Genomic DNA, 20,861 nt, shown 5'->3' on the forward strand with positions numbered 1-20,861 from the left:
TTAGAAATTTATATTATTTGGAATTTATGAACATTGTATTTATATGGTTGAAAATTGAATTTTAAGTAAGTAAGTAAGTACGTAAGTAAAATTGCTCCTGAAGGGATGTGGTGACAGCATCAGCATTGATTGATTTGCTTGGTGCCACCACCAGTATATTGAGTAGTGGCACCTACAGAGCTCTCTGTAGGCTGGTTCCAGCCCATGGGCCACTGGTTCCTATCCCTGGCTTAAACAAACCACAGATCCTTGAATTCAAACATCATGGAAGATTGGGGTCAGTTTAAAATCAGAAGTGGGTGTTTCCTGTCTCCTTCTCTGATGCATGAAAAGGTAAGGGGCACCACCCTGAGACTTGTTGCAGCTCGTTCACATAATAGGAAACTGTGGCTTCCCGTAGTGTCTGAGCCAGCATGGTTTAGTGGTTAAGAGCGGTAGTCTCATAATCTGGGGAACTGGGTTTGCGTCTCCGCTCCTCCACATGCAGCTGCTGGGTTACCTTGGGTTACTCATACTTTTCTGAAGTCTCTCAGCCTCACTCACCTCAAAGAGTGTTTGTTGTGGGGGAGGAAGGGAAAGAAGAAGAGTTTGGATTTGATATCCTGCTTTATCACTACCCGAAGGAGTCTCAAAGTGTTCTAACATTCTCCAAAGGAGATAGTTGGCCACTTTGAGATTCCTTAAGGGGAGATATCAAGTCCAAACTCTTCTTCTGAACTTGGCTACCAAATGAGCTGAGTTGAGATTTGAACCAAGGATTTCCTGGCTCCCTGGTTATATGCTTAGTTACTGCAGCATTCCAATTGTCTTCCCTGAAATGGGTCCACCATTAGAACTGAATATAACTTTTATTTTAAAAGAAAGTATAGACTGGACTCAATTAAGTTAGGCACACCTTTCTCAACCTTGGGTCCCCAGATATTGTTGGACTACAACTCCCATCATTCTTAGCTAGCAGGGCAAGTGGTGAGGGACAGTGGAATTAATAGTTCAACAACATCTGGGGACCCAAGGTTGAGAAAGACTGGGTTAGACAGTGCTCATGAGTCCTAATTTTGTGAAACGGGAATGATAATCAGCCTATTTTACAGGTTTTCTACTGGGCATGCTGAAGGTAAACAAGGAACAGGAACAGCCTCTTGAAATGGAGCAACAAATGGTGCCCTCTATAAGTCAATGAGCAGAGTACCAAAAGCTAGACAAGTTATTTTGGCACCTGAGGCAGAAATTCTCACAGGTGTCTCTTCCCATCCCTGGTAGTAATGTGTTATCTATCCATCTATCATCTATCTATCTATCTATCTATCTATCTATCTATCTATCTATCTATCTATCTATCTATCTATCATTCATCTATCTATCTATCATTCATCTATCATCTATCTATCTATCTATCTATCTATCATCTATCTATCTATCTATCATCTATCTATCTAATCTATCATCTCTCTCTCTATCATCTATCTATCTATATCTAATCTCTCTCTCTCATCTATCTCAATTTGGTGGCCTTTCATGACACCCATAATCAGATACTTGAAGTGGACACTTCAGTCTGGCTCAGCTACACACTTATCTTGCATGATTTATAGATACAGTGGTACTTACCGTAATTCGTTCTGGAGGTCCTTTTGTAACCTGAAACCATTCTTAACATGAGGTGTGCTTTCGCTAATGGCGTCTTCCTCTGCCACTGCGCCGCTGGTGTGTGACTCATATCCCTGGGCGAAGTTTGCAACCACAGGAGCATCTACTTCCGGGTTAGTAGAGCTCGTAACCCGAAGCATTTGTAAGGAGGATGGTACGTAACATGAGGTTCCGCTGTACACTAGAATATGTGTGCTGTTCTATATGCCCTGGTCATATCTGTTTATTTACATGAAACTTAAAGGATTAAATGATACTGGGTGAGGCAAGGAGGAAGGGAGAAAAATATCTCAGCTAGTTGCCTAGCACCTAGACCACATGATTTTTGTTCCCTCTCTTCTCTTAACTTCATGAGCAGATGAATAAGGAGTGTGTGTGTAAAAGTGGTGTCCTTCATGCATAATGGGAAGTGTGCTGGTTTTGGGTTCATGCATGCAGAATGAGGGCTGGCATAAAACATAATTTTAATCTGCAGAGTCAATCAAGTTTGTACAGCTGTTTCAGGGCCACCTCTATTTCAGCAGCCTGATGTCACCTTATGAAGGCATGCCCAGAAATTATGAATTTTAAAGAAAGGGCTGACCATGGTGCACCAAATAAGGGAATGTTTTTAAATCGCCATCTATCACTGCAGGGAGGAGGTCCTCTCACTCACTTACTGGTGGTGGGTAGCCCCCTGCCTCCTATTAAATTCTCTTCCTGAGCAGGCTAGCTGGTAGCATTGAGAGGTTCATCAGCGACTGTTAATTATTCCGGGAAGAATGTAAAAATATGGCTGTTGACAAAACCTTAGCTGCGCATAGAAACCTTGCCTTCAGATAGCCTCCAGTCTGTGACTACTGTTCTGAGCATGGGACTGAGACAGCACTGATTGGCATTTGGTCATAAATTCTTGCAGCTTGACAGGCACTCTTTTATTCATTAATTTGTGGTCTTTTACAAGTATTGATCATGAAGTGTTTGTGACATGATGACTATATAACCTAATGGGAAGTTGTGAGACCACTCTTGAGTGATTCCACTTAATCCTGCAAGGTCTCTGGCATGCTGATGGGAAGCTGCTCATCTATTCACTGATACCTTTCCTGTGATGTCCTGCAGGGGTCATCCTGTTCTATTTCCCAGTTATCAAGACAGGTAGCCATATTAGTCTGCTGCAGCAGAACCAACAGAATCCTGTGGCACTCTGCAGCCTAAGAAATTATCATGGCCTAAGCTTTCAGGTACTAAGGCCCACTTCCTCACTTGGTAGATACACAGAGACACACACAGACCTGAATAGAGGGGGAAATATTTTAATACTAGAACCAAAATGCAAAAGGTATCAATAGGTCTTTTACATTTCTAGGCAGAGTCAAATGTATACACGCTAACAACAAAATGACCCATTTATAACAAAGTGACCCATTTATAACAGTACATCTCATGTTAACATGCTTTTCATTATTATGCCGATGGAACACCTAAATGCCCCATCTCATCTGAGCCCAAATTCGCTAATAAACTCTCAGTAGTTTTATGCTGCAGGCAGCCTTATTCTTCAGTTGTATCTGAAGTGCCTTGGCAAATCTCTCTCTCTCTCTCTCTCTCTCTCTCTCTCACACACACACACACACACACACACACTGCCCTTCATCAAAATATCTCAGGGCAATTGAAATACTCTTCCACCAGTTTCTGTATTTTAAAATGTCAGATTTCTAGCCATTTATACTCTTACATAACTCTTACATTACTCTGGTTTTTGTTTAGCAGCAGCAGCAACAAGACTCTGTTGGTTGGCTATAGCATGAATCCCACTGGGAGATGTGTACATGACTAAGCCCCTGTTGGTATGACTGAGGTTGTGAGGTTCTGCCATGGTGCAAAAACATGAGGTTGTCAATGGCCATGTGCTGCTGTGTTTGGCTTGGTGACTCAGAACTTGTGCAGGCTTGGTCCAAGCAAACCTTCTCATTAGAAAGAAGGCATGAATGGTGAATGAAAATGCTGGCCGTCAGGGGTCTGAAGCTGACAGAGTCATGAGATGCTGAGGAAGATTGACTGGAAGGAAGCACAGACCTGCAAGGGGCAGGTGGGAATGCATTGCCCATCAGGCGAGTTTGTCTGGTTTCAACTTAAAGAGTAGAGACTTTTGCTAAGGACTGAAAGCTGTGAGTTTTTTGTTGAGCCTTTTGTTCTTTTATACCACAGACATCATTCGCAGTGATATTGCCTTGGATAAACAGAAAGGCTGCAAGATTGCCCAGCACCCAGACATCATGTTGGAGCTACAGAGGGAAAAGGCAGCTCAGATGCACCTGGTTCTTCTCAAGGAGCAGTTTTCCAACACTTACACCAATCTCACGCTAACAGGTAAGGTTGCAAGGCCATCATGAGCCAAGGATCTGCCCTCATTGCTGAGACTCTGGTAGGACAAATTGCTGCTTGTTTCATGGTGAGAAGAGAAAGCAGGTGGCCCCTGAGCCATGGCAGCTCACAGTCAGCAGGAAATGTTACACAAATTAAAATGTAATCTAGAGTGTGTCTCCTCACTTTGCTGGCAACTTGGATGTTGCCAGTTTCAGAATGCAAGAGAAAGCGACAATCTGACCGTGTTACACATAAACCAAAATCTGTGCCCAATAAGATAGAAGTCAGAGAAGGGGAATAAATACTAGGAAAACCCACAGTGTGTTTATTCTTCTGTTTGATCGACTCATGTAACAGCAATAATGGGTTGGGTTGCTTAACAGCTTCTTGGGACACAGACAGACTCCTGGATTTGATTTAAGCAGCAAGAGGTGATCTGTGGCTTTGAGCAGCGTTTTGATGCAGCCAGAACAACAAGAAAAATGATTAGCACATGCCCTTTAAAATGAAGTGAAAAATAGCTGTTCCATGAGTATTTATTTATTTAAAAATATGTGTATATAGCCTACCCTTTATCAGAACTGATACCAGGGCAGCAGGGTATGACATTAAACAACTGAATTTATACATAAACAAGAGATAGGCCCATAAAAAATACATACACATGGGGCAACTATGAAAGGGCAGTATAGGCTAAAACAACCATTCCCTTACAAACATTTAAAATTCCTGAGTGAACAGGTAAGTTTTAATATGGTGCAGAAATGATATCAATGTCTGTGCCAGTTGGGTATGTAATGGGAGGACACTCCACAAATGGGGAACCACCAAGGAGAGGCTTGCCTTCAGGTATTTGGGTCCAAACCATTTAGGGTTTTAAAAGTTGGCACCAGCAAACTGAATTGGACTTGGTAGTGAGTAGGAAGATATATCATTGTTAATCTGGCAGCACCTCTCTATATGTCATATTCCTGACTCATCTTAGGTTTCTGCTGGGACTGGAGTGCCTCAATTTAAATATCTCTTATTACACATCCTAGGCATAAACCAGGGACAGTCATCTTCTCTGGAAGGGCCACTCTATTCTTCAGATAGTGATCTGGGGACCAGAAAGGTATTTGACTCGGATTTGACCTTTCCACATTCAAAGCCAAAGAGAGACATATCATTCAGAGAACAAACTAACACATTCTCCGTATGAACAAAAAACTAAAGGCAAGCTTTTTACCGCAAACATATTGATTAAAATATGATCAAGTTACTAGTAGGGATGGAAGAAAAATCTTAATGAGAAGTTACCTAATTTTTACTTCCCTAAATAATACTTGAGCTTATGAACCAACTGTCCATTGGAATTTTCGCTTTGCCAAATTTTGCAATGAAGTTCTCCATTCGTATGGTGTGTATTAAAATATGCACATTAGGGGGAGGTATGTCTAGAAATGGATGTCAGTGAAAATGTGAGCTTCTCATATGCACAGTTTTGTGTGCACTTTTGTGTAACAGACATAGTTTTGCAACCAATTTTCTCTAATATGCTGCATTTTTATGTGTTAGAGAAAACTGGTTGCAAAAATATGTCTGTTATGCAAAATTACACACAAAACTGTGCATATGAGAAGTTCACATTAACATGTTGATCCTTTTTTGTGAGAACATTTTTTTTAAAAAACTGTAAGCTGATATGTAAATGCCAAGATGTAAACGTGAGACTGGAAAAACAAGAGACCAAAACTGACAGTTTTGCCCATCTCTAGGTGCCAGTAGCTAGCTACGTTGCTGGGTGCAACCAGCCTTCAGACGAGCATTTGGCCACCTGTGAAGTAAGCTCCCCTTTATTTGAAAAAAATAATAATCTGATGGGGGGGCTGCAGTTTTTATGAGAGATGTAGCCCTGGGATGCTGTTCTTCAAGAAGCAACAGCTACTCCTGCCTTCCTCTAAGATGTACTTGGTTGAGAGGAGCATTAGCAGGCCTAGCAGAAATTGTCTGATGACTTTCACCCTGGGCCTCTGCCCTAACAAGCAACACAAGTTTTTTGTAGCTCTTTAGCACTCCTCAAAATAGCCGTGCAAGGATTTCAAGCTTCTTCCCCTCTCCCTGCCCTCACTTGCTTTAGTAGAAGGGATGCAGCAATTACTAAATTTGGTGTCCTTGAAACCAAAGCAGCACATGCACTTTGTGTGAACCCAGTAAATATTAAAGAGCAAATATAAAAGAGATAATGGTCCAGATGGAGCCGAGTGGCTGTTTCTATTACGGGTGTTGTTTGAATTATCCATGAAATGGGTCCTGGAATGACTGACAGGCTGTGAGGTAGTGGGGAGAGCTGCAGGGCACTCGTAAATGTCCTGCCTGGCTAGTGGGAGGACAGGAGAGAAGGATCTAGTTCTCCCACCTCTGGCCAGTGGGTGGCAGCGGAAAGCCCCACCAAGAAGTGCCCAGGTTTTCACCAGAAACGAGGCCCAGGTTTAAAAAGAATCCCTAGTTCCCAAGGTTTTTGGATGGATGCTGAGTTTGTGTGACATGAACATCTATGTCAGCCTTTTCAACATGACAGCGCCCCACGCTTTGTGGGGAGAAAACGGGAGGCGTCCAGGGCTGGAGGCTTTCCCAGTCTCTTGAGAAGACACCTAGCTGTGACAGATCCCCAGACTTGTGCCTGCATGATGTTTGGGCAGGATCCCTTCAAGCCATTTATCATTTTGTGTAACATAATCCCCTCAGCTGTTTATTCCCACTTGAGCTCTTGGAATCTCCCCTGACAACTTGCTTACTCTCCAGTAAACAAACTTCCCCCAGAAGGGAGGGTTTTCCCCTCCTGTGCTAGTCTGCACGGCAGTTTCAAAGAGGCCTAGGGCATAGCTTGCATTTTTGCTGGGGACCTAGCGCCCGAGGGGGCACCCGGTTATTGCAGTCTCTTGGCCTTTTAAAGTGTGTTTATGTTGGGAGGATAGAAGATTTCGGCTCCAGGTGCCTCTGTGAGGCAAAACGTCTTTCAAGTGGCAGGGCTGCACGCAGCCTCCTTGGGTGAAATCGATGTAGCCTGATAATTGTTAGGAGGTTTAATCTCTCATTTCATAAATGTAACTTAGCTCTGTGTTCTTAGTGGGTAGAACATAATATTTACATATAACTAGACAGAGCCATGTAAATATTTCTCTTTCCTATGATGGATTCTATCATTTTGGTTGTGTGTATGGGATGGGATGAGATGACTGGCTGAGGGGGCAATTGCACCTGCTCCTTCAGGATCAGAGGACAAATACTTGCAGGAGAAAAATGCATCAGGCAGGGGTTTTCTGGGGCGGAGTGAGGTGTGGGGAGTAAACAGTCCAAGTGTCAAGGGGCCCCTCCAGCATGGTGTGTTCTTCTTCACACAAAAATATTGCCTTATTGGTGGGTTTATTCTGCTTTAGTATGTTCTGTGATTTCCCCTCAGTGCTACCACATTATTGCTGCCCAGAGCGACTATAGTGCAACAAAAGGGGGACAAAAATAAACCAGAACACTTGTGGTATAAAAAGTTACAGGATTTTGGCAGGAAATTACAGGATAGCCACTGACCAGGAGCAAAGCGGTACCACCTCTCCAAAACATTCGCAAGTGCAAACAGTATTGAAAGTGGGGCCACGTGGGGCCACCCCAATAGCATCATGATCACAAATAATCATGAATGCACAATGAAAAGGATGCCTGGAGGAGCCCCAGGTCATTCACGCGATCACCACTTTCTTTATCAAGTCTTGTTTTGCCACCGGATGAACGTAGACTACACAGCTGCCTCTGAGAATGAAGCTCAACCTCTTGCACAAATGGCATCTTCCTGCTATTTCAGGGAAAATAACAAGCTACGGTAGTTAAAATGTGTTTTGTTATCCTTTCTCACTACTCTGCCTTGCCATATGGCTAAACAGAAGAGCAAAGATAAGAGGTAGATATCTGTGAAATGGCTGTGTTCGTACCTATGCTAAAGGCTTTGAATCAGTTTCTGACAGAAAATCAGCCTTCAGTGTGCAGCCTTTATGTGACTGTTCTAGCCCTATGGCTTGATCACCTTTCAGCATATGACAGACTGCTTTTCCCACACTCCATTTTCCGTATCATACACCAACAGTGAGAATGATATGGCCATGAAATAGAGTAATTTAGATTCTCATCTTGCTGTGTGGCCCAGTGTAATGTGTTTTGAACCTGCCACAGGCCTAGGAATGATTGTGGGCCATGTGAATTGGCCCTCACTTCTCTCCCAAGTTAGGTGTCCCAGTGCTGGTCCTCTGCCAATTTCTGAAACCTGGCTGTTTGGACAGTGTCCTATTTGGAATGCAGCAGAGCCAGTTTTGCTTGTGAGTGAGTGTCTGAGAAAGCCATTCTGGGATGAAAACATCACCTCAGCTGGGACCTGGCAGAGGCCATTGGTCTCTTTGATTGGTGGAAGCTGTGGGTTTTTTCCCCTTTTTCTCCCCCCCTGTTCACACTTATATTTATTTTCAGTGCTTATATCCCCCACTTCAAACAAATTTTCAAGTGCACTAGTTACATATTTCAAGTTTATCAAATACTGTAAATTGAGTATGAGACTTGCTGCCACCAATGGCAGAACCATGTGTGCTTACCCTACAGTTGTGACCAAGGGTGAGGAAGAGCAGGTGGAACAATGAAATATGGAACAATGAAATATGATTCAACGTAGCACCACAGGGCAGGGAAATTTCCTTCTACTTCAAGGGTGTGGAAGCTTTTTCAGCCTGAGGGCCGCATTCCTTTCATAGAGAAACTTCTGGGGGCCACCTGCCCTTGGTGTGTGAGGCAAAGGAGGCATGAAACAGTCAGAGTTGTGCTAAAATGTACATCCTTTCTGTGGCTGGCTGTGGAAAGATTAGCATTGACCCTGCTTTTGCTTTCCATAGGGGGTGTTGCAATCACTTCCAGAACTATATTAATTGGGACTGCAAAATTTCATCTGTAGATTAGTTACTGATTAATTGTGAATTAATTGGTGGTGGGGAATCTTGTGCCAGTTTTGGTTAAGTTTTGTTCATTTTTTAGGCTATTTTATTTCTGGTATGTTACCATAATAGGGAATGTTCAAGAAAATATTAAAGGTGCCTGTTCTAACAAAGGATGGTAACATTTGCTTTTTATACTATGAGTTATGTCAACATACATCACTATGTCAAAGAAGTGACATGCCTATTATTTAGATTTAATCAATTAATGGATTAGTCAGCAAAAGCATATGAATAAGCAGTAGTGGCGTAGCGTGGGGGGTGCAAGGGGGGCCGGCCGCACCGGGTGCAACATCTGGGGGTTAGGGAAATCCATGGATTAGGGGGCGCAAATCCATGGGTTAGGGGGCGCAAATTACTTGCCTTGCCCCGGGTGCTGATAACCCACGCTACGCCACTGATAAGCAGCTCAAAATTGTTTTGTGGCCCCAGCATTTATCATGCTTGAAGGGACAAATTACTTCTTGGGGCCTAGAGTGTGGATATGAAACACTCCCCCAGCACATGACTCTTGGCCCCATGTGTGCAGACATCCGGCTCTGTGCTTGGATTGGAAGCCTCATGCTGATTTAACTAATCACTTCCTTGAGAAGGGCAAAATGAGCATTTCTCTGCTCGTCTTGAAGGCAAGAGCCTAGGAGACCCTGCAGGGCGTCTGTTGGGGCTGCCCCGAGGAGAAATTTACTGCCAGAAAGGACATGACCTGACTGCAGGCTCATTAATGGCAGCCAGATGTGCTGCTGCTGCTGCTACCACCCCAACATCCTGCAACTAGGAGTGCCTGCTGTGGTGAGTGAAAACACGGCTGACCTGTCAGGCCTCAGGCTGGCCATGTACTCTGCAAAGCCCTTGCCTAACACTAAGCATGGGAGAAGAATTCAGTGTGCATTTAAAGCCAGATTTATCAAAACATAGCTATCCTTGAAAATTTGTGCTTGACTGAATGCTGTGATGCAGTTCTCCAACTAACCAACTTAGTATTGCTTACAGAAACGCATATATTAGGCAAAAATGTCAATGAAAATGAATATATAAGTGAAAATAATATACCAAAATGCATTGTTCTGGAAGTTGCTTGCATAAATTAGTCAAAATTGTGTACAAAAATGTGTTCACTAGGAGAAATTTGCACAAAAGTGCTGAAGAATTCTCATGTGTATTTTTTAAGAGAAAATTTTCAAATTGCTGCAGAAATGTGGAGAACTGAATTTAAGACTGAAAAAATGAGAAACTGAAGGAACTAACCGAGATCTTTCTATTACTATGTAACACTTGCTGTCACTGCAAATATCTCATAGTCTTACGGCTTTCCCTGTGAGAAAAAGCTTTCATATGGAATTATCCTCCATGCATGCCATGTGGCTCGGCTGGGTTTCCCACAGTCCGCAACCTGAAAACATGTAACCTGAAGCAGCTGTAACATGAGGTATGACTGTATCTTCATTTACTGCAGCAGACTCTAGTGCCACTGTCTGTAAACATAGTCACATTGACTAACAGACAAAGAGCTTGCCCCTGCTTATGTAAGTATACTTTCACCAAATGTCTTGCAAACATCAGCATAGTTGCACATGCCAACCATGCCTAGCTCTGCTGAAGGGGAAAATAATATTGAAATGTCAAATGGAAATAAATCCAGTTTTGCCAAAGCTTCCATTCACAAGAGACCAGATTTTAATTAGTGCCTTCCAACTTCCTTTAGAAAGTTATTTGACTTCAATTAGCTGAACTGGCACATTGTTAGGGAGCAGGACAGACTGGATAGCTGAACTTTGTGTCAGGCATAGCAGTGGCCTAAATTTTTCCAGTGTTCAGTAAAGCACTGTGCAATCTCTGTAGAAGCACTTCATTTATTTTAAAAAGGCACCTTCAGCCATCTAACTTTAAAATGGGCCGAGATGAATAGAAATAGTAGCCAATGAGATATTCACATTCCTAATTTCTTATGTATCAGGGAACATCCCCTGGGTTAGAGGGTATACGGAGATTCTGTCCTGACATCAGATTGACTTATATGTATACAGTGGTACCTCGGGTTACATACGCTTCAGGTTACATATGCTTCAGGTTACAGACTCCGCTAACCCAAAATAGTGCTTCAGGTTAAGAACTTTGCTTCAGGATGAGAACAGAAATCGTGCTCCAGCAGCGTGGCGGCAGCAGGAGGCCCCATTAACTAAAGTGGTGCTTCAGGTTAAGAACAGTTTCAGGTTAAGTACAGACCTCTGGAACAAATTAAGTACTTAACCCGAGGTACCATTGTACATCTTATACACTGTAAAATATTCTGTCTGCTCCACTTTGAAGAAGCTAATGATTGGCAGCATGTATCTAAAACCTGCCCCAGTATATTCCTTTCTCTAATCAATCTTTGATAGTGATACATCCACTTAGATGTGACTTACACATGTACATACTGTATATCACTTTATCATTAATGCTCAGTGACGCCGGGCGATGTGTGACCAGTCAACATTGAAAAGTATTGTGTTTGAGTTGACAATCAGGCAATATTATTCTCTTTGCAGTTATTAGTCTGGAATGGCTCATTCAGTGATGCAAATCATTAGCTGTATGTGCAAAGTGATAGGAGTGATAGCTTTTGTTTATTACACTGTGCATAGTACTGGACATATCTTAACAAAAAATAAATAAATCATTTTGTTCAGTTAAAAATGGCTAAACACTCCATCTATCAACTTCCCTCTTATATTGGAATGACGCAGAACCAACATGTTCACAGGTCATGGTTGTTGTCTTCATCAATTTCATGTGAACAAGTCACAGGTATAGTGCCTCACAGGAACAACACTGAAAAAAGAATGTTCAAGCATATTTTGAAACCTCCACGGGTTCTCCCTCCTTTTCCGCTGACTGGTGTGCGCATGTACTCTCTTCCTTCGTCTCTGGTCCCTTTGCTTCCCATCTCTTTACCTCTCTTATCATTGGCTTATATTTACTGATGTCATAGCAGGGCATTTCGGGAACAACTGCCAGAGCCCCTCTATCTGCTATTGGACCCTGCAGAGTTCATAGTGGTGTGGGTGAATTGTATTTTATATTGTCATGATCTGCCTTGGACTTTTTTAATGGAAGGTGGTATATAAAATGTTTTTTTAAAAAAAATATGAAGAAGAACTCTATTGCAGGCAACGTTTATTAAACTATACAGGTAGGACATCCAGATTCCAATGGCCAAGAATTCTGGCGGAGAAAGATCTATCTTTTGGTCTCAGATAAAAATTCTGGCCAACCTAACAGGGCCATTAAAAGTGTCATTGAGATTATGCATGGAACCTTATTTGAACCTTCTTTAAGCATTACATAACTGGTACCACTGTCACCTGTCCTTTTCCTTTGACATTTGTCTTTAAGACATTTATCATCATTTGCCTGTCTGAATAAAGTACAGTATTTTTTGCACCATAACACTCACTTTTTTCCTCCTAGAAAGTAAGGGGAAATGTCTGTGCGTGTTATGGAGGAAATGCCTACGGGTGGCATGCCTACGGATTTTTCTCCTCTAAAAACTACATGCGTGTTATGGTCGGGTGCGTGTTATAGAGCGAAAAATACGGTATTCCTTTCCAACAGAGCTGCTGGGTCCAGATTCCAAAAGAGTTTTCTTAGATGAAAACAAGTAGCCCAAATGTATAAGAGATTCTGGATTACACTCCAGCTATGATAATTATCTCCTGCCAACCTAGGAGTTCGAAAGCATGTCAGGGTGCAAGTAGATAAATAGGTACTGCTCTGGTGGGAAGGTAAACGGCGTTTCTGTGCGCTGCTCTGGTTTGCCAGAAGCGGCTTAGTCATGCTGGCCACATGACCTGGAAGCTGTACGGCGGCTCCCTCAGCCAATTAAGCGAGATGAGCGCCGCAACCCCAGAGTCGGCCACGACTGGACCTAATGGTCAGGGGTCCCTTTACCTTTACCTTTATGATAATTATGTTACTATCTCAATTTAAACTGAATCAATTTACTGATATACAGTGGTACCTCGGGTTAAGTACTTAATTCATTCTGGAGGTCTGTTCTTAACCTGAAACTGTTCTTAACCTGAAGCACCACTTTAGCTAATGGGGCCTCCTGCTGCTGCCACACTGCCAGAGCACAATTTCTGTTCTCATCCTCAAGCAAAGTTCTTAACCTGAGGTACTATTTCTGGGTTAGCGGAGTCTGTAACCTGAAGCGTCTGTAACCTGAAGCGTATGTAACCTGAGGTACCACTGTACTTGGAATGTATTTTTCTTGAAGTTTTTTTTCCTTTTCATGTAGGCTACTTATATTTGCATTTTAAAGTGTTTATTTTAGGCAGACAATGATTTAACCACCACTACCCTCATGTTCCTTGAGCTGAAAAACAAAGGATATGATCACATGTTTTAATTATTGTCTGTAAGCAGTCCTGATTGACTCATGTTAGTAAAGTGGGTTGTACTCGTAAATAAACACACAAATAAAACAAAACTCTGCCTTCTATGCTGGACGTGGGAGTCTGGATCTAGGCATATGCCAGCTCTAATTTCTTCATGGTATTTGCAATGGCTGAAGGCATCTTTGCATACCCCATCCTGATTCTGCTCAACAACACAACACCCCCATATTAGTGCATATGAAATGGTTTTATTTTGCATTATGAAAATGCTCAAGATTTGCAGAACCTCCAGGAAATACAAGATACGCCAGATCTGTTGGGCAGGTACTCAGAATACTTCCCTTTTTGCTTAGCCCTAGTAGGAATGCTCACTCAGAATAAACCCCACTGAGATCAGTAGACCATATTTCCTAGACAGCATGTCTGAAAAACCTTGTAGTTAAAACTTTACCCTCAAAGGGCTATCACCCACAGAGCTCTCTTACCCAATTTTAAGGTAGGATTTTGTTCAAGGGGTGAGATAGTTAACTGCTATACAACAGCTCTGTGCAACGGTATATGTAAGCTGCTGGAGTTCCTGTGAGGAAGGAGAGTGGGAAGGAATGCTGTGGTCATGGTGCTGATGGGGTCATTGCTCATTCTTTCATCCGGGTCTTGAGGGACATGTTTCTGATGACAGATCAATTCTTCATTGTCGGGATTCCTGCACAGTTTAGAAGGAAAAGCAAAGGAAGAAGGAACAGTGGGTGAGTTTGCATCTGGATTATCATTCAAGTGGCCACAGGGGTTACTATAACTGGTGGGGGCGCTACCTGCTGCTAGGAATACAGTCTGACTCCAGTGCTTTGCTTGACTCCAAACCACTTCCCCATCTGTCTAGCCATTCCTTGTCTACAGCTCCTCTTGCTCTCCTGTTTTGGCCAGTTCCAAATGAGATCCTGACTTAGTGGCTGCTAAGGGCTACAGCCCATTTTATTTTATTTATGTTCCCCCACCCCTTTCTTCTCTGATGAACTCAAGATGGCATAGGATTTGCAGGCGGTTGTGATCCAGAAGCTCTGGTTGCACAGTGAATTTCAAAAAAAATAGACAACCATATGTAATTATAGCCTTGACATTTTTTAGAAATTCATCTTTTAGCCAGGACAAGGCTCATAGTCCTGATGGTCCAACTTCCTATTGCATGTGCACCTATTTGTGTGCATTATTGTTCTAGTAATGTGCTGAGGAGCACAGGGGCTTTGCAATTATGGAAGCTTAAGTAGGTCACACTAATTGGGACAGATCAATATGAATTTTTATAGACTAGAGCTGTGGTTGGTATTTAGCATACTCAACTTCTGATTGATCTCTATGGTAGGGACAAATTAATAATAATATATATATGGTTGTGATCTTGTAAGTAACATTTGCATGAATTCTGGATGCTACCACCACTGCTTTCATGATATTATAGCGCTGCATGAAATGCTTTTTCCTACCAATGAACTACAGGCTGTGACTGGCAATTCACACTGGACAGAAGAGTAGCTGAGAAACATTTAGGGAGAAATGGGCTTGAGAGGTAGGTCACCTTTGCTCCTTCCAGCACAGCTGGGTCATCACGCCAGGAACTGCAGCTATTGAATTACCCAGAAGAAACAGAACGGGTGGGGAGACTCCTTTTTGGAGTGAAATGCAAACCCATTGGCAAGGAAGCAAGAGGAGCAGCTTTGAAGGGAGAAGTTAAAGCAGATTCCAACAATCCTCCATTAAGTAATTAGGGGGCACGGGGGATGGATCCGTCTGAGATGCTCAGTTACCCCTTTTCTTCCTTCTGCTGGGCACTCCCTAAACCGGATCACCTGGGGAAGCTCTTTTAAGGAGCTCCAGATGGGCTGTGTGTGTGTGTAAAACGCTGCCTCCAGCTGTGGCCAATCACTCCTAGCCAGCCAATCTGCCTTTCTGCTGGAGCCCGCGGCAGCCACACTGCCCATTCGTCACGCTTCTCCGATTGCAGCGCTCTGGATAGCTTCTCCGGGCCTTGTCTGGCTCTTCCTCTCTTGTTTTATCATCCACCCCCTCCATGAGCTAATGTAGTAACATCTCTTCATTGGCTATAAATTCAGGGAAGAGCCATAGATAAAATATGGCTCTGCACAGGAAGATGGGGAAACATCTGGTTTTTAGCCCTTAGATTCAGTCTTCACTTGTCTCCTATGACAATGTCACTGTTTGTGCACGTGTGAAAAAGAGAGCTGATACATCTGAGCCAGCCCAACTGGATAATTTGGAAGAAACAAATGGCGGGTGGGGGAGCAGAGTAAAATGTTTTCATTTGGATATGCAAAGAATCACGTTGAGTCCAAACCGTTTCCTAACAAGGGAACTGTACAAGCTGCCTCCATGGCTAGTTTGAGAGGCTGGGTGGTCCAGGCCTCTTCCTTCTCCTTGAAGGGCTGCTGGATCTCTGAACATTCAGTGAGGAAACAGCTGATTAGATGCCTCAAAAGCAGCAATGACGCGAGAGCCCTGGGAGAATTCTAGAAGAACATCAATAGTTTATTTAATGGTGGACTCTTCAGGCAGTGTTCCACTGTGTTTCAGTGTGACAATGAGGCACTGGGTTTAAAAAGAATGAGGGTGTATGTGTGAGAGAGCGATTAGCTTAATGAGCAGAGAGTGGCCGAGTAGGTATCTGGAAAACTATTGAGCTTCCACAGTTTTTCCGATCGGAAGGAGGGGAATTCTTGTGGAAATTCTATGCTTTTTCAGATTCACCTCTTTCTGATTTGAGCCCTAATACCATGAATCCAAATTTGGCTGCATTTTGTGCTATATCTACTTACCCAATAATTTGGGGAGCGGAAGGAGGAAAAGAGTTTTTCCGCTGGGTGAACTGTTCTTATTGTGTCTAAAGGGCTAAGTAGTACAGATGCTCAGTCTGCATATTCTTTGTTATTCAAAACAAGTGTCAAAGTTCTTTGGCCTTAAATAGCAAAGGCAGAAGCAAGAGACCTTTCTAAGTCTGTTTTAAAACAAAATTCACATGTGGGTTGGAACAAGAACTCACCCTTTCCAGATGTTTGGTAGTTGGTGTGCTTTTTTTTTTTTAACTGACAAGGAAATCAACAAATTGCCTTCAGTCATTCTTTAGACTCCACCCAGGTCTAGATTCTGCCCAGGCCATATTTTAGCACCTCCTAGAAAGAATACTGCCTCCTCCCTCCATAAGCTATAGGTAATGAAAGAACCCTATCAGCGCTTTCCTGCAGGATCACAACCAGTTGCCAAGGGAAGGCAGCTTCCAATACCAGGCCTTACTCTGTTTTATGTATATGGAGATAAGTGGAAAATAAAAAGTTGGAGAGAAGCAAAAGCAATTGGGGTGATCAATGAAGCACAAAAAGACCCATATCTGATCCACCTTTTATGGCAGTAACATGACAGATCAGACTGGGTTTCTGCAACTCGCCTTGGAATGTATTGTTGGAATATACTACAAGGAAGTGTCTTCCCAAAAAAACCAGCAAGTTGAAGTTCACCAACCTGTCACCCTTGATTTGGCACCCCTGCAGCCTTGTGCTGCCTTCCCAAAGGCAGGTAGGGAGGCGGACAGCTTTGGGAAGGAGGCATGAGGGCTCTGGCAGAGTCCTGGAGCCCTCCCACTTCCTTCTCAGATCTGGGAAAGCGCTAACTAGGTTTTGGAGAAGATGAAGGAGCACTCCAGGACCCTTGCTTATCGGGCTTGGAGACAGTACCCCTTTGGCTAAGGGCCCAGTGCATATGCACTCCTCGCACAGCCCTAATTCCACCCTTGCAGATTCATGCTACCCAGGACTTGAACAAATCTATCTGCTTTCCTCTTGACAGTCATAGAAACTGTAGAGACTTGAGTACACTTGCTCTTGAATCCTAGTAAACAGAATATCAATGTATATTCGGTGGCTTCTATTGTTATAGCTGTCTACCTGTTCCTATCAGAAATTATCAGTTGATGAGAGTTATCTGAATTATCCAAGGAGGCTCAAGTCTTCATAGCAAAGCTCTTCTGGATTAAGAAATCTCTTCCTTTGCCAACTGAAGCACGATCTGCCTTTATCTGTTGTCTCCAGATACTCTAAGATATTCCAAATATTTAAATAGCCCAAGACCATCTGCTGAGTACAGCGGCCCATAAGGCTGTAGCACACGTCAAAATGCTCTTAAGAGCCGCTGTGCTAATAAGAAGGCTGGATAATCTTGATCCCTAAGTATACATGCATGGCCGCTTGCCTCACTTTTTACCTCTGTTGGTGAACTTGCTTGCTCTGCTGGGGGGCAGGGTGGGAGAAAGAAAGGAAAGATTTGGCTGTGTAGGGGTTAGATTAAATATTGTGGCCTTCAGTGTTCTGACACCTTACCTAACAAAGATCGAGTTGTGGGATGAACCCCCCCCCCTCCAACCTAACTGCAACCTGGCTTGCATTCAAGGATTGCTGAGCAAAGGCTGCAGCTGACATCATGAGCACATTTTACTTCCTTTTAAGAGCTTCTTTCTCCAATTGTCAGCCATTGTAGATGGAATTGCTTGATGATTTAATTGCATGATCACATCTAGGAGTGTTTGGTCTTGGTGTCCAACAGTTCATTTATGTTTGTCCCAACTCTGAATTCCCAGCCCTAGAAGTATTGCAGAGAAAAGAGTCTCCATTTGATGGAATGCCATGGACACAAACTTTAGAAAACGAGCCTCCTGAGCCATCTTGAAGGTGTCTGGCACCAGGACAAGTCATTAGTCAATCCTGAAATAATCATCAAGCAGAGGAACAGCTTATTTTATATACTGTTTCTTAGAGTTAAACACTTCCCCATATTCCAGCACTGATTGGAGCCTTGAATTCTTTCCAAGTGTTCAACCTGTAAAGATATTTGAGAACCCCGGGACCTAGTAGTAGCTTTCCAAAAAATGATAGATTTCACTTGAATTTTCACAAATGGAAAACCACAACTCCCCCATAGCTGCAAAGAAGCAGCTGTCACACCAGGTACACTGTATGAGAAAACACTTTTTGAAAGCTTCAGGGATTTCCTATTATCTGGAAGTCTGTAGTGCTCTTAAAATTTGTGAAGAAAATGTTCTCCCCCCTCCTTTTACAGGCACATTTGCCTGGGATAATCAGCTGCACCTGTTTGGAAGCTGCTCTTCATGTTTTCCCCCTCATTTACAAGTTGCACGTGTTTTTGTTAATTTTTCCCAGTAACTCGTAAGTGTCAACAAGCTTACGTTGCAATTCTGGAGCAAGCTGGACATTGTTTTGCTCATGCCATCGTGTTGTGAAACATTGTGAAAGTGTTGGATAAGGCTGAAGTCGTCTGCAGAGAATACAGATTTCTGGGAGGTTTTCTCCCAGCCCTACCCAAGTCCAGGGTCCAGGAGGCAATGGGGTTAAATTCTATTGCAGTGGAGTTAACTGCTCTGTGTTTAAAATGATGGTAATAGGATAATCTTCATCTGCTTTTATTGGCCAATTCACTGCCAAAAAAAATGTGAGAGTTGCTCTCTACTGGAAAATGGTTCCTATTTATAGGAGAAGAAGCTTGTGATGTCCTAGGCTCAGTATGTTCCATTCTCCCAGATCCTGTTTCTGATCTGGGTTTAATAGTGTGTGACATGGCCAGATAGGAACCGTATGGTGCAAGGCCCTGGCTTGGCCTGGGGCCTGTGTGTTTAATTCACCCCTACTGCCTTAGTGTGGGAGCAAGGGGAGTTTGGCTGTGCATCTTCTCAAATATTTCGGTCATATCACCTCTCCTTTTCCAAGGCAGGCTTGACAGTGGGCTTTTTGCACATGTTGGGAGGTTTCTACCCCCTTCCTGTTTGTATAGGCCCCCACAGTCCTAGAAACACAACTTCTAGGGAGTTTCTCTGATCCCATCTGTGGTTGGACTAAAAGATAATCTGTAAACTCAAACCTGTACCAAAGGTTCTCCAAGTTGACCTTGTATCCGGAACTGTTGCCATCCATGTAAGGAGTTTGCCTATTCTGCTGTGTCTTTGGCCTCAGGCAGTTCCCCAGCCTACATTCTTTTCCCTTCTCCTTGGCCTCTCAGATTTTTTTTCTTTTAATTTTATGGCTGTTGCCTATCTGGGGACCACACAGCCCGCATTGTCCAGCTTTGGTACACAGCCAAATAGTTGACTGGCAGCAAGTTCGCTACACTACATCTGGTGGTTTCCCAGCAATGGAATCTTCTCCCAGGGCTGCTTCATATATTACTTTTATCAACACAGATGCTAATCCCAGTCTAGGGCAGGTTTCAGGCAGCATGAATGCTCTGCCCACTAGCTGGCCCTTCCTAGTCTCAGAAAGGAAATGTACATTTCATTTCCCTTCTCAGTTTGCCCAAGCACACACTGTTCTTAGAAAAGGAGCAGGGCCTCTTACAGCCCCCTGGATGCAAGGCTGCAGAAAAGACAGTCCTTTGGGTGAACCGGGCCAGCCCTATCTTTAAGCAGAGTGAGGCAACTGCCTTGGGTGGCAGATGCTCAGGGGTAGCAGTAGCAGCTCCTGGTTGTTCCAAGCCCCAGCCATTCCCCTCTGTGGTTACATGGCCTCTTCTGCCTCCCCAAATCTGTTCTAGTGCCTCAGGTGTGGTGGAGCATGCTATCCCATCACCAGGGTTGAAGTAAGATTCAACTGCCAGTCTAGTCATACTCTGTACATGAAATTGGGAGGGGGTCCAATCTTGTAATTTACCTCAGGCCACATAATATCTTGGGCCAATCCTGACTGTGGGCTCACTGTGACTCTAAAAGCCTCAGCACAGTGTCACCATTTTTTTGAGGGGAGGCACTTACAAGAAAGCTAGTGATGATAACCACACAGTGGCTTTGTCCAGAAATGTGAGATCCATCAGTAGTGATGGTTGTCGGGTTCGTAATTTCTCTATCTGTTAGAACTCTTCTCCACCTCTGCTTCATTTCCAAAGCCTAGCAGTTGGAGTTGGAGTCAAATGCACAAGAGAACTGGGAAGGTGTATGTTGTGCCACTAAGTCCAAGTCCTGACCTAAGGCAAGGTGCCCTCAAACCAAAGCATCCCAAATACAGCCTGTGCTTTTTCCAAAAACATGTATGTAGGGCCAGCAATTCTACAACTTGTTCATCTGACAAATTGTTCTCATGAATTATAAGTTTTTCGGAGGCTTATTCTCTATCTTTTATTGTTCAAACCTACAAAGCTCAGTCATTTTTTAAGAGGACATAGAAAAGTTTGGAGTAAATGGAGAGATTCTGAGTTGTCCCTAGTCTCCCTTTGATGAAATCCCAGTGTAGGAAACGCCCCCCCCCCCCACTTAAGTTTGGAGAGCAGTATATTTCCCTATACAGTACTATGAATACATGAATTGAACTGCCTCTATAAACATGAGCATCAATGTACTCTCAGCATGAAAACCCCAGCACTTCATACATTGCAACATACTGTATATACATGGTTTGCTACATGGAGATGA

The 20,861-nt window shown here is 43.2% G+C and overlaps 1 protein-coding gene across 1 annotated transcript in view; it reads left to right on the forward strand.

Moving 5' to 3' along the window:
* HPSE2 (heparanase 2 (inactive)) overlaps positions 1–20,861 on the forward strand; it is a 112,285-nt gene that overhangs the window by 13,755 nt on the left and 77,669 nt on the right. Inside the window, exon 3 of the mRNA XM_081912393.1 lies at positions 3,841–4,002. Coding sequence (XP_081768519.1) covers positions 3,841–4,002 — 162 coding nt within the window. The remainder of the gene's footprint in view (positions 1–3,840; positions 4,003–20,861) is intronic.

The sequence above is a fragment of the Podarcis melisellensis genome (genome assembly GCF_964234715.1).
Source record: "Podarcis melisellensis genome assembly, chromosome: 5".
Lineage (NCBI taxonomy): Eukaryota > Metazoa > Chordata > Lepidosauria > Squamata > Lacertidae > Podarcis > Podarcis melisellensis.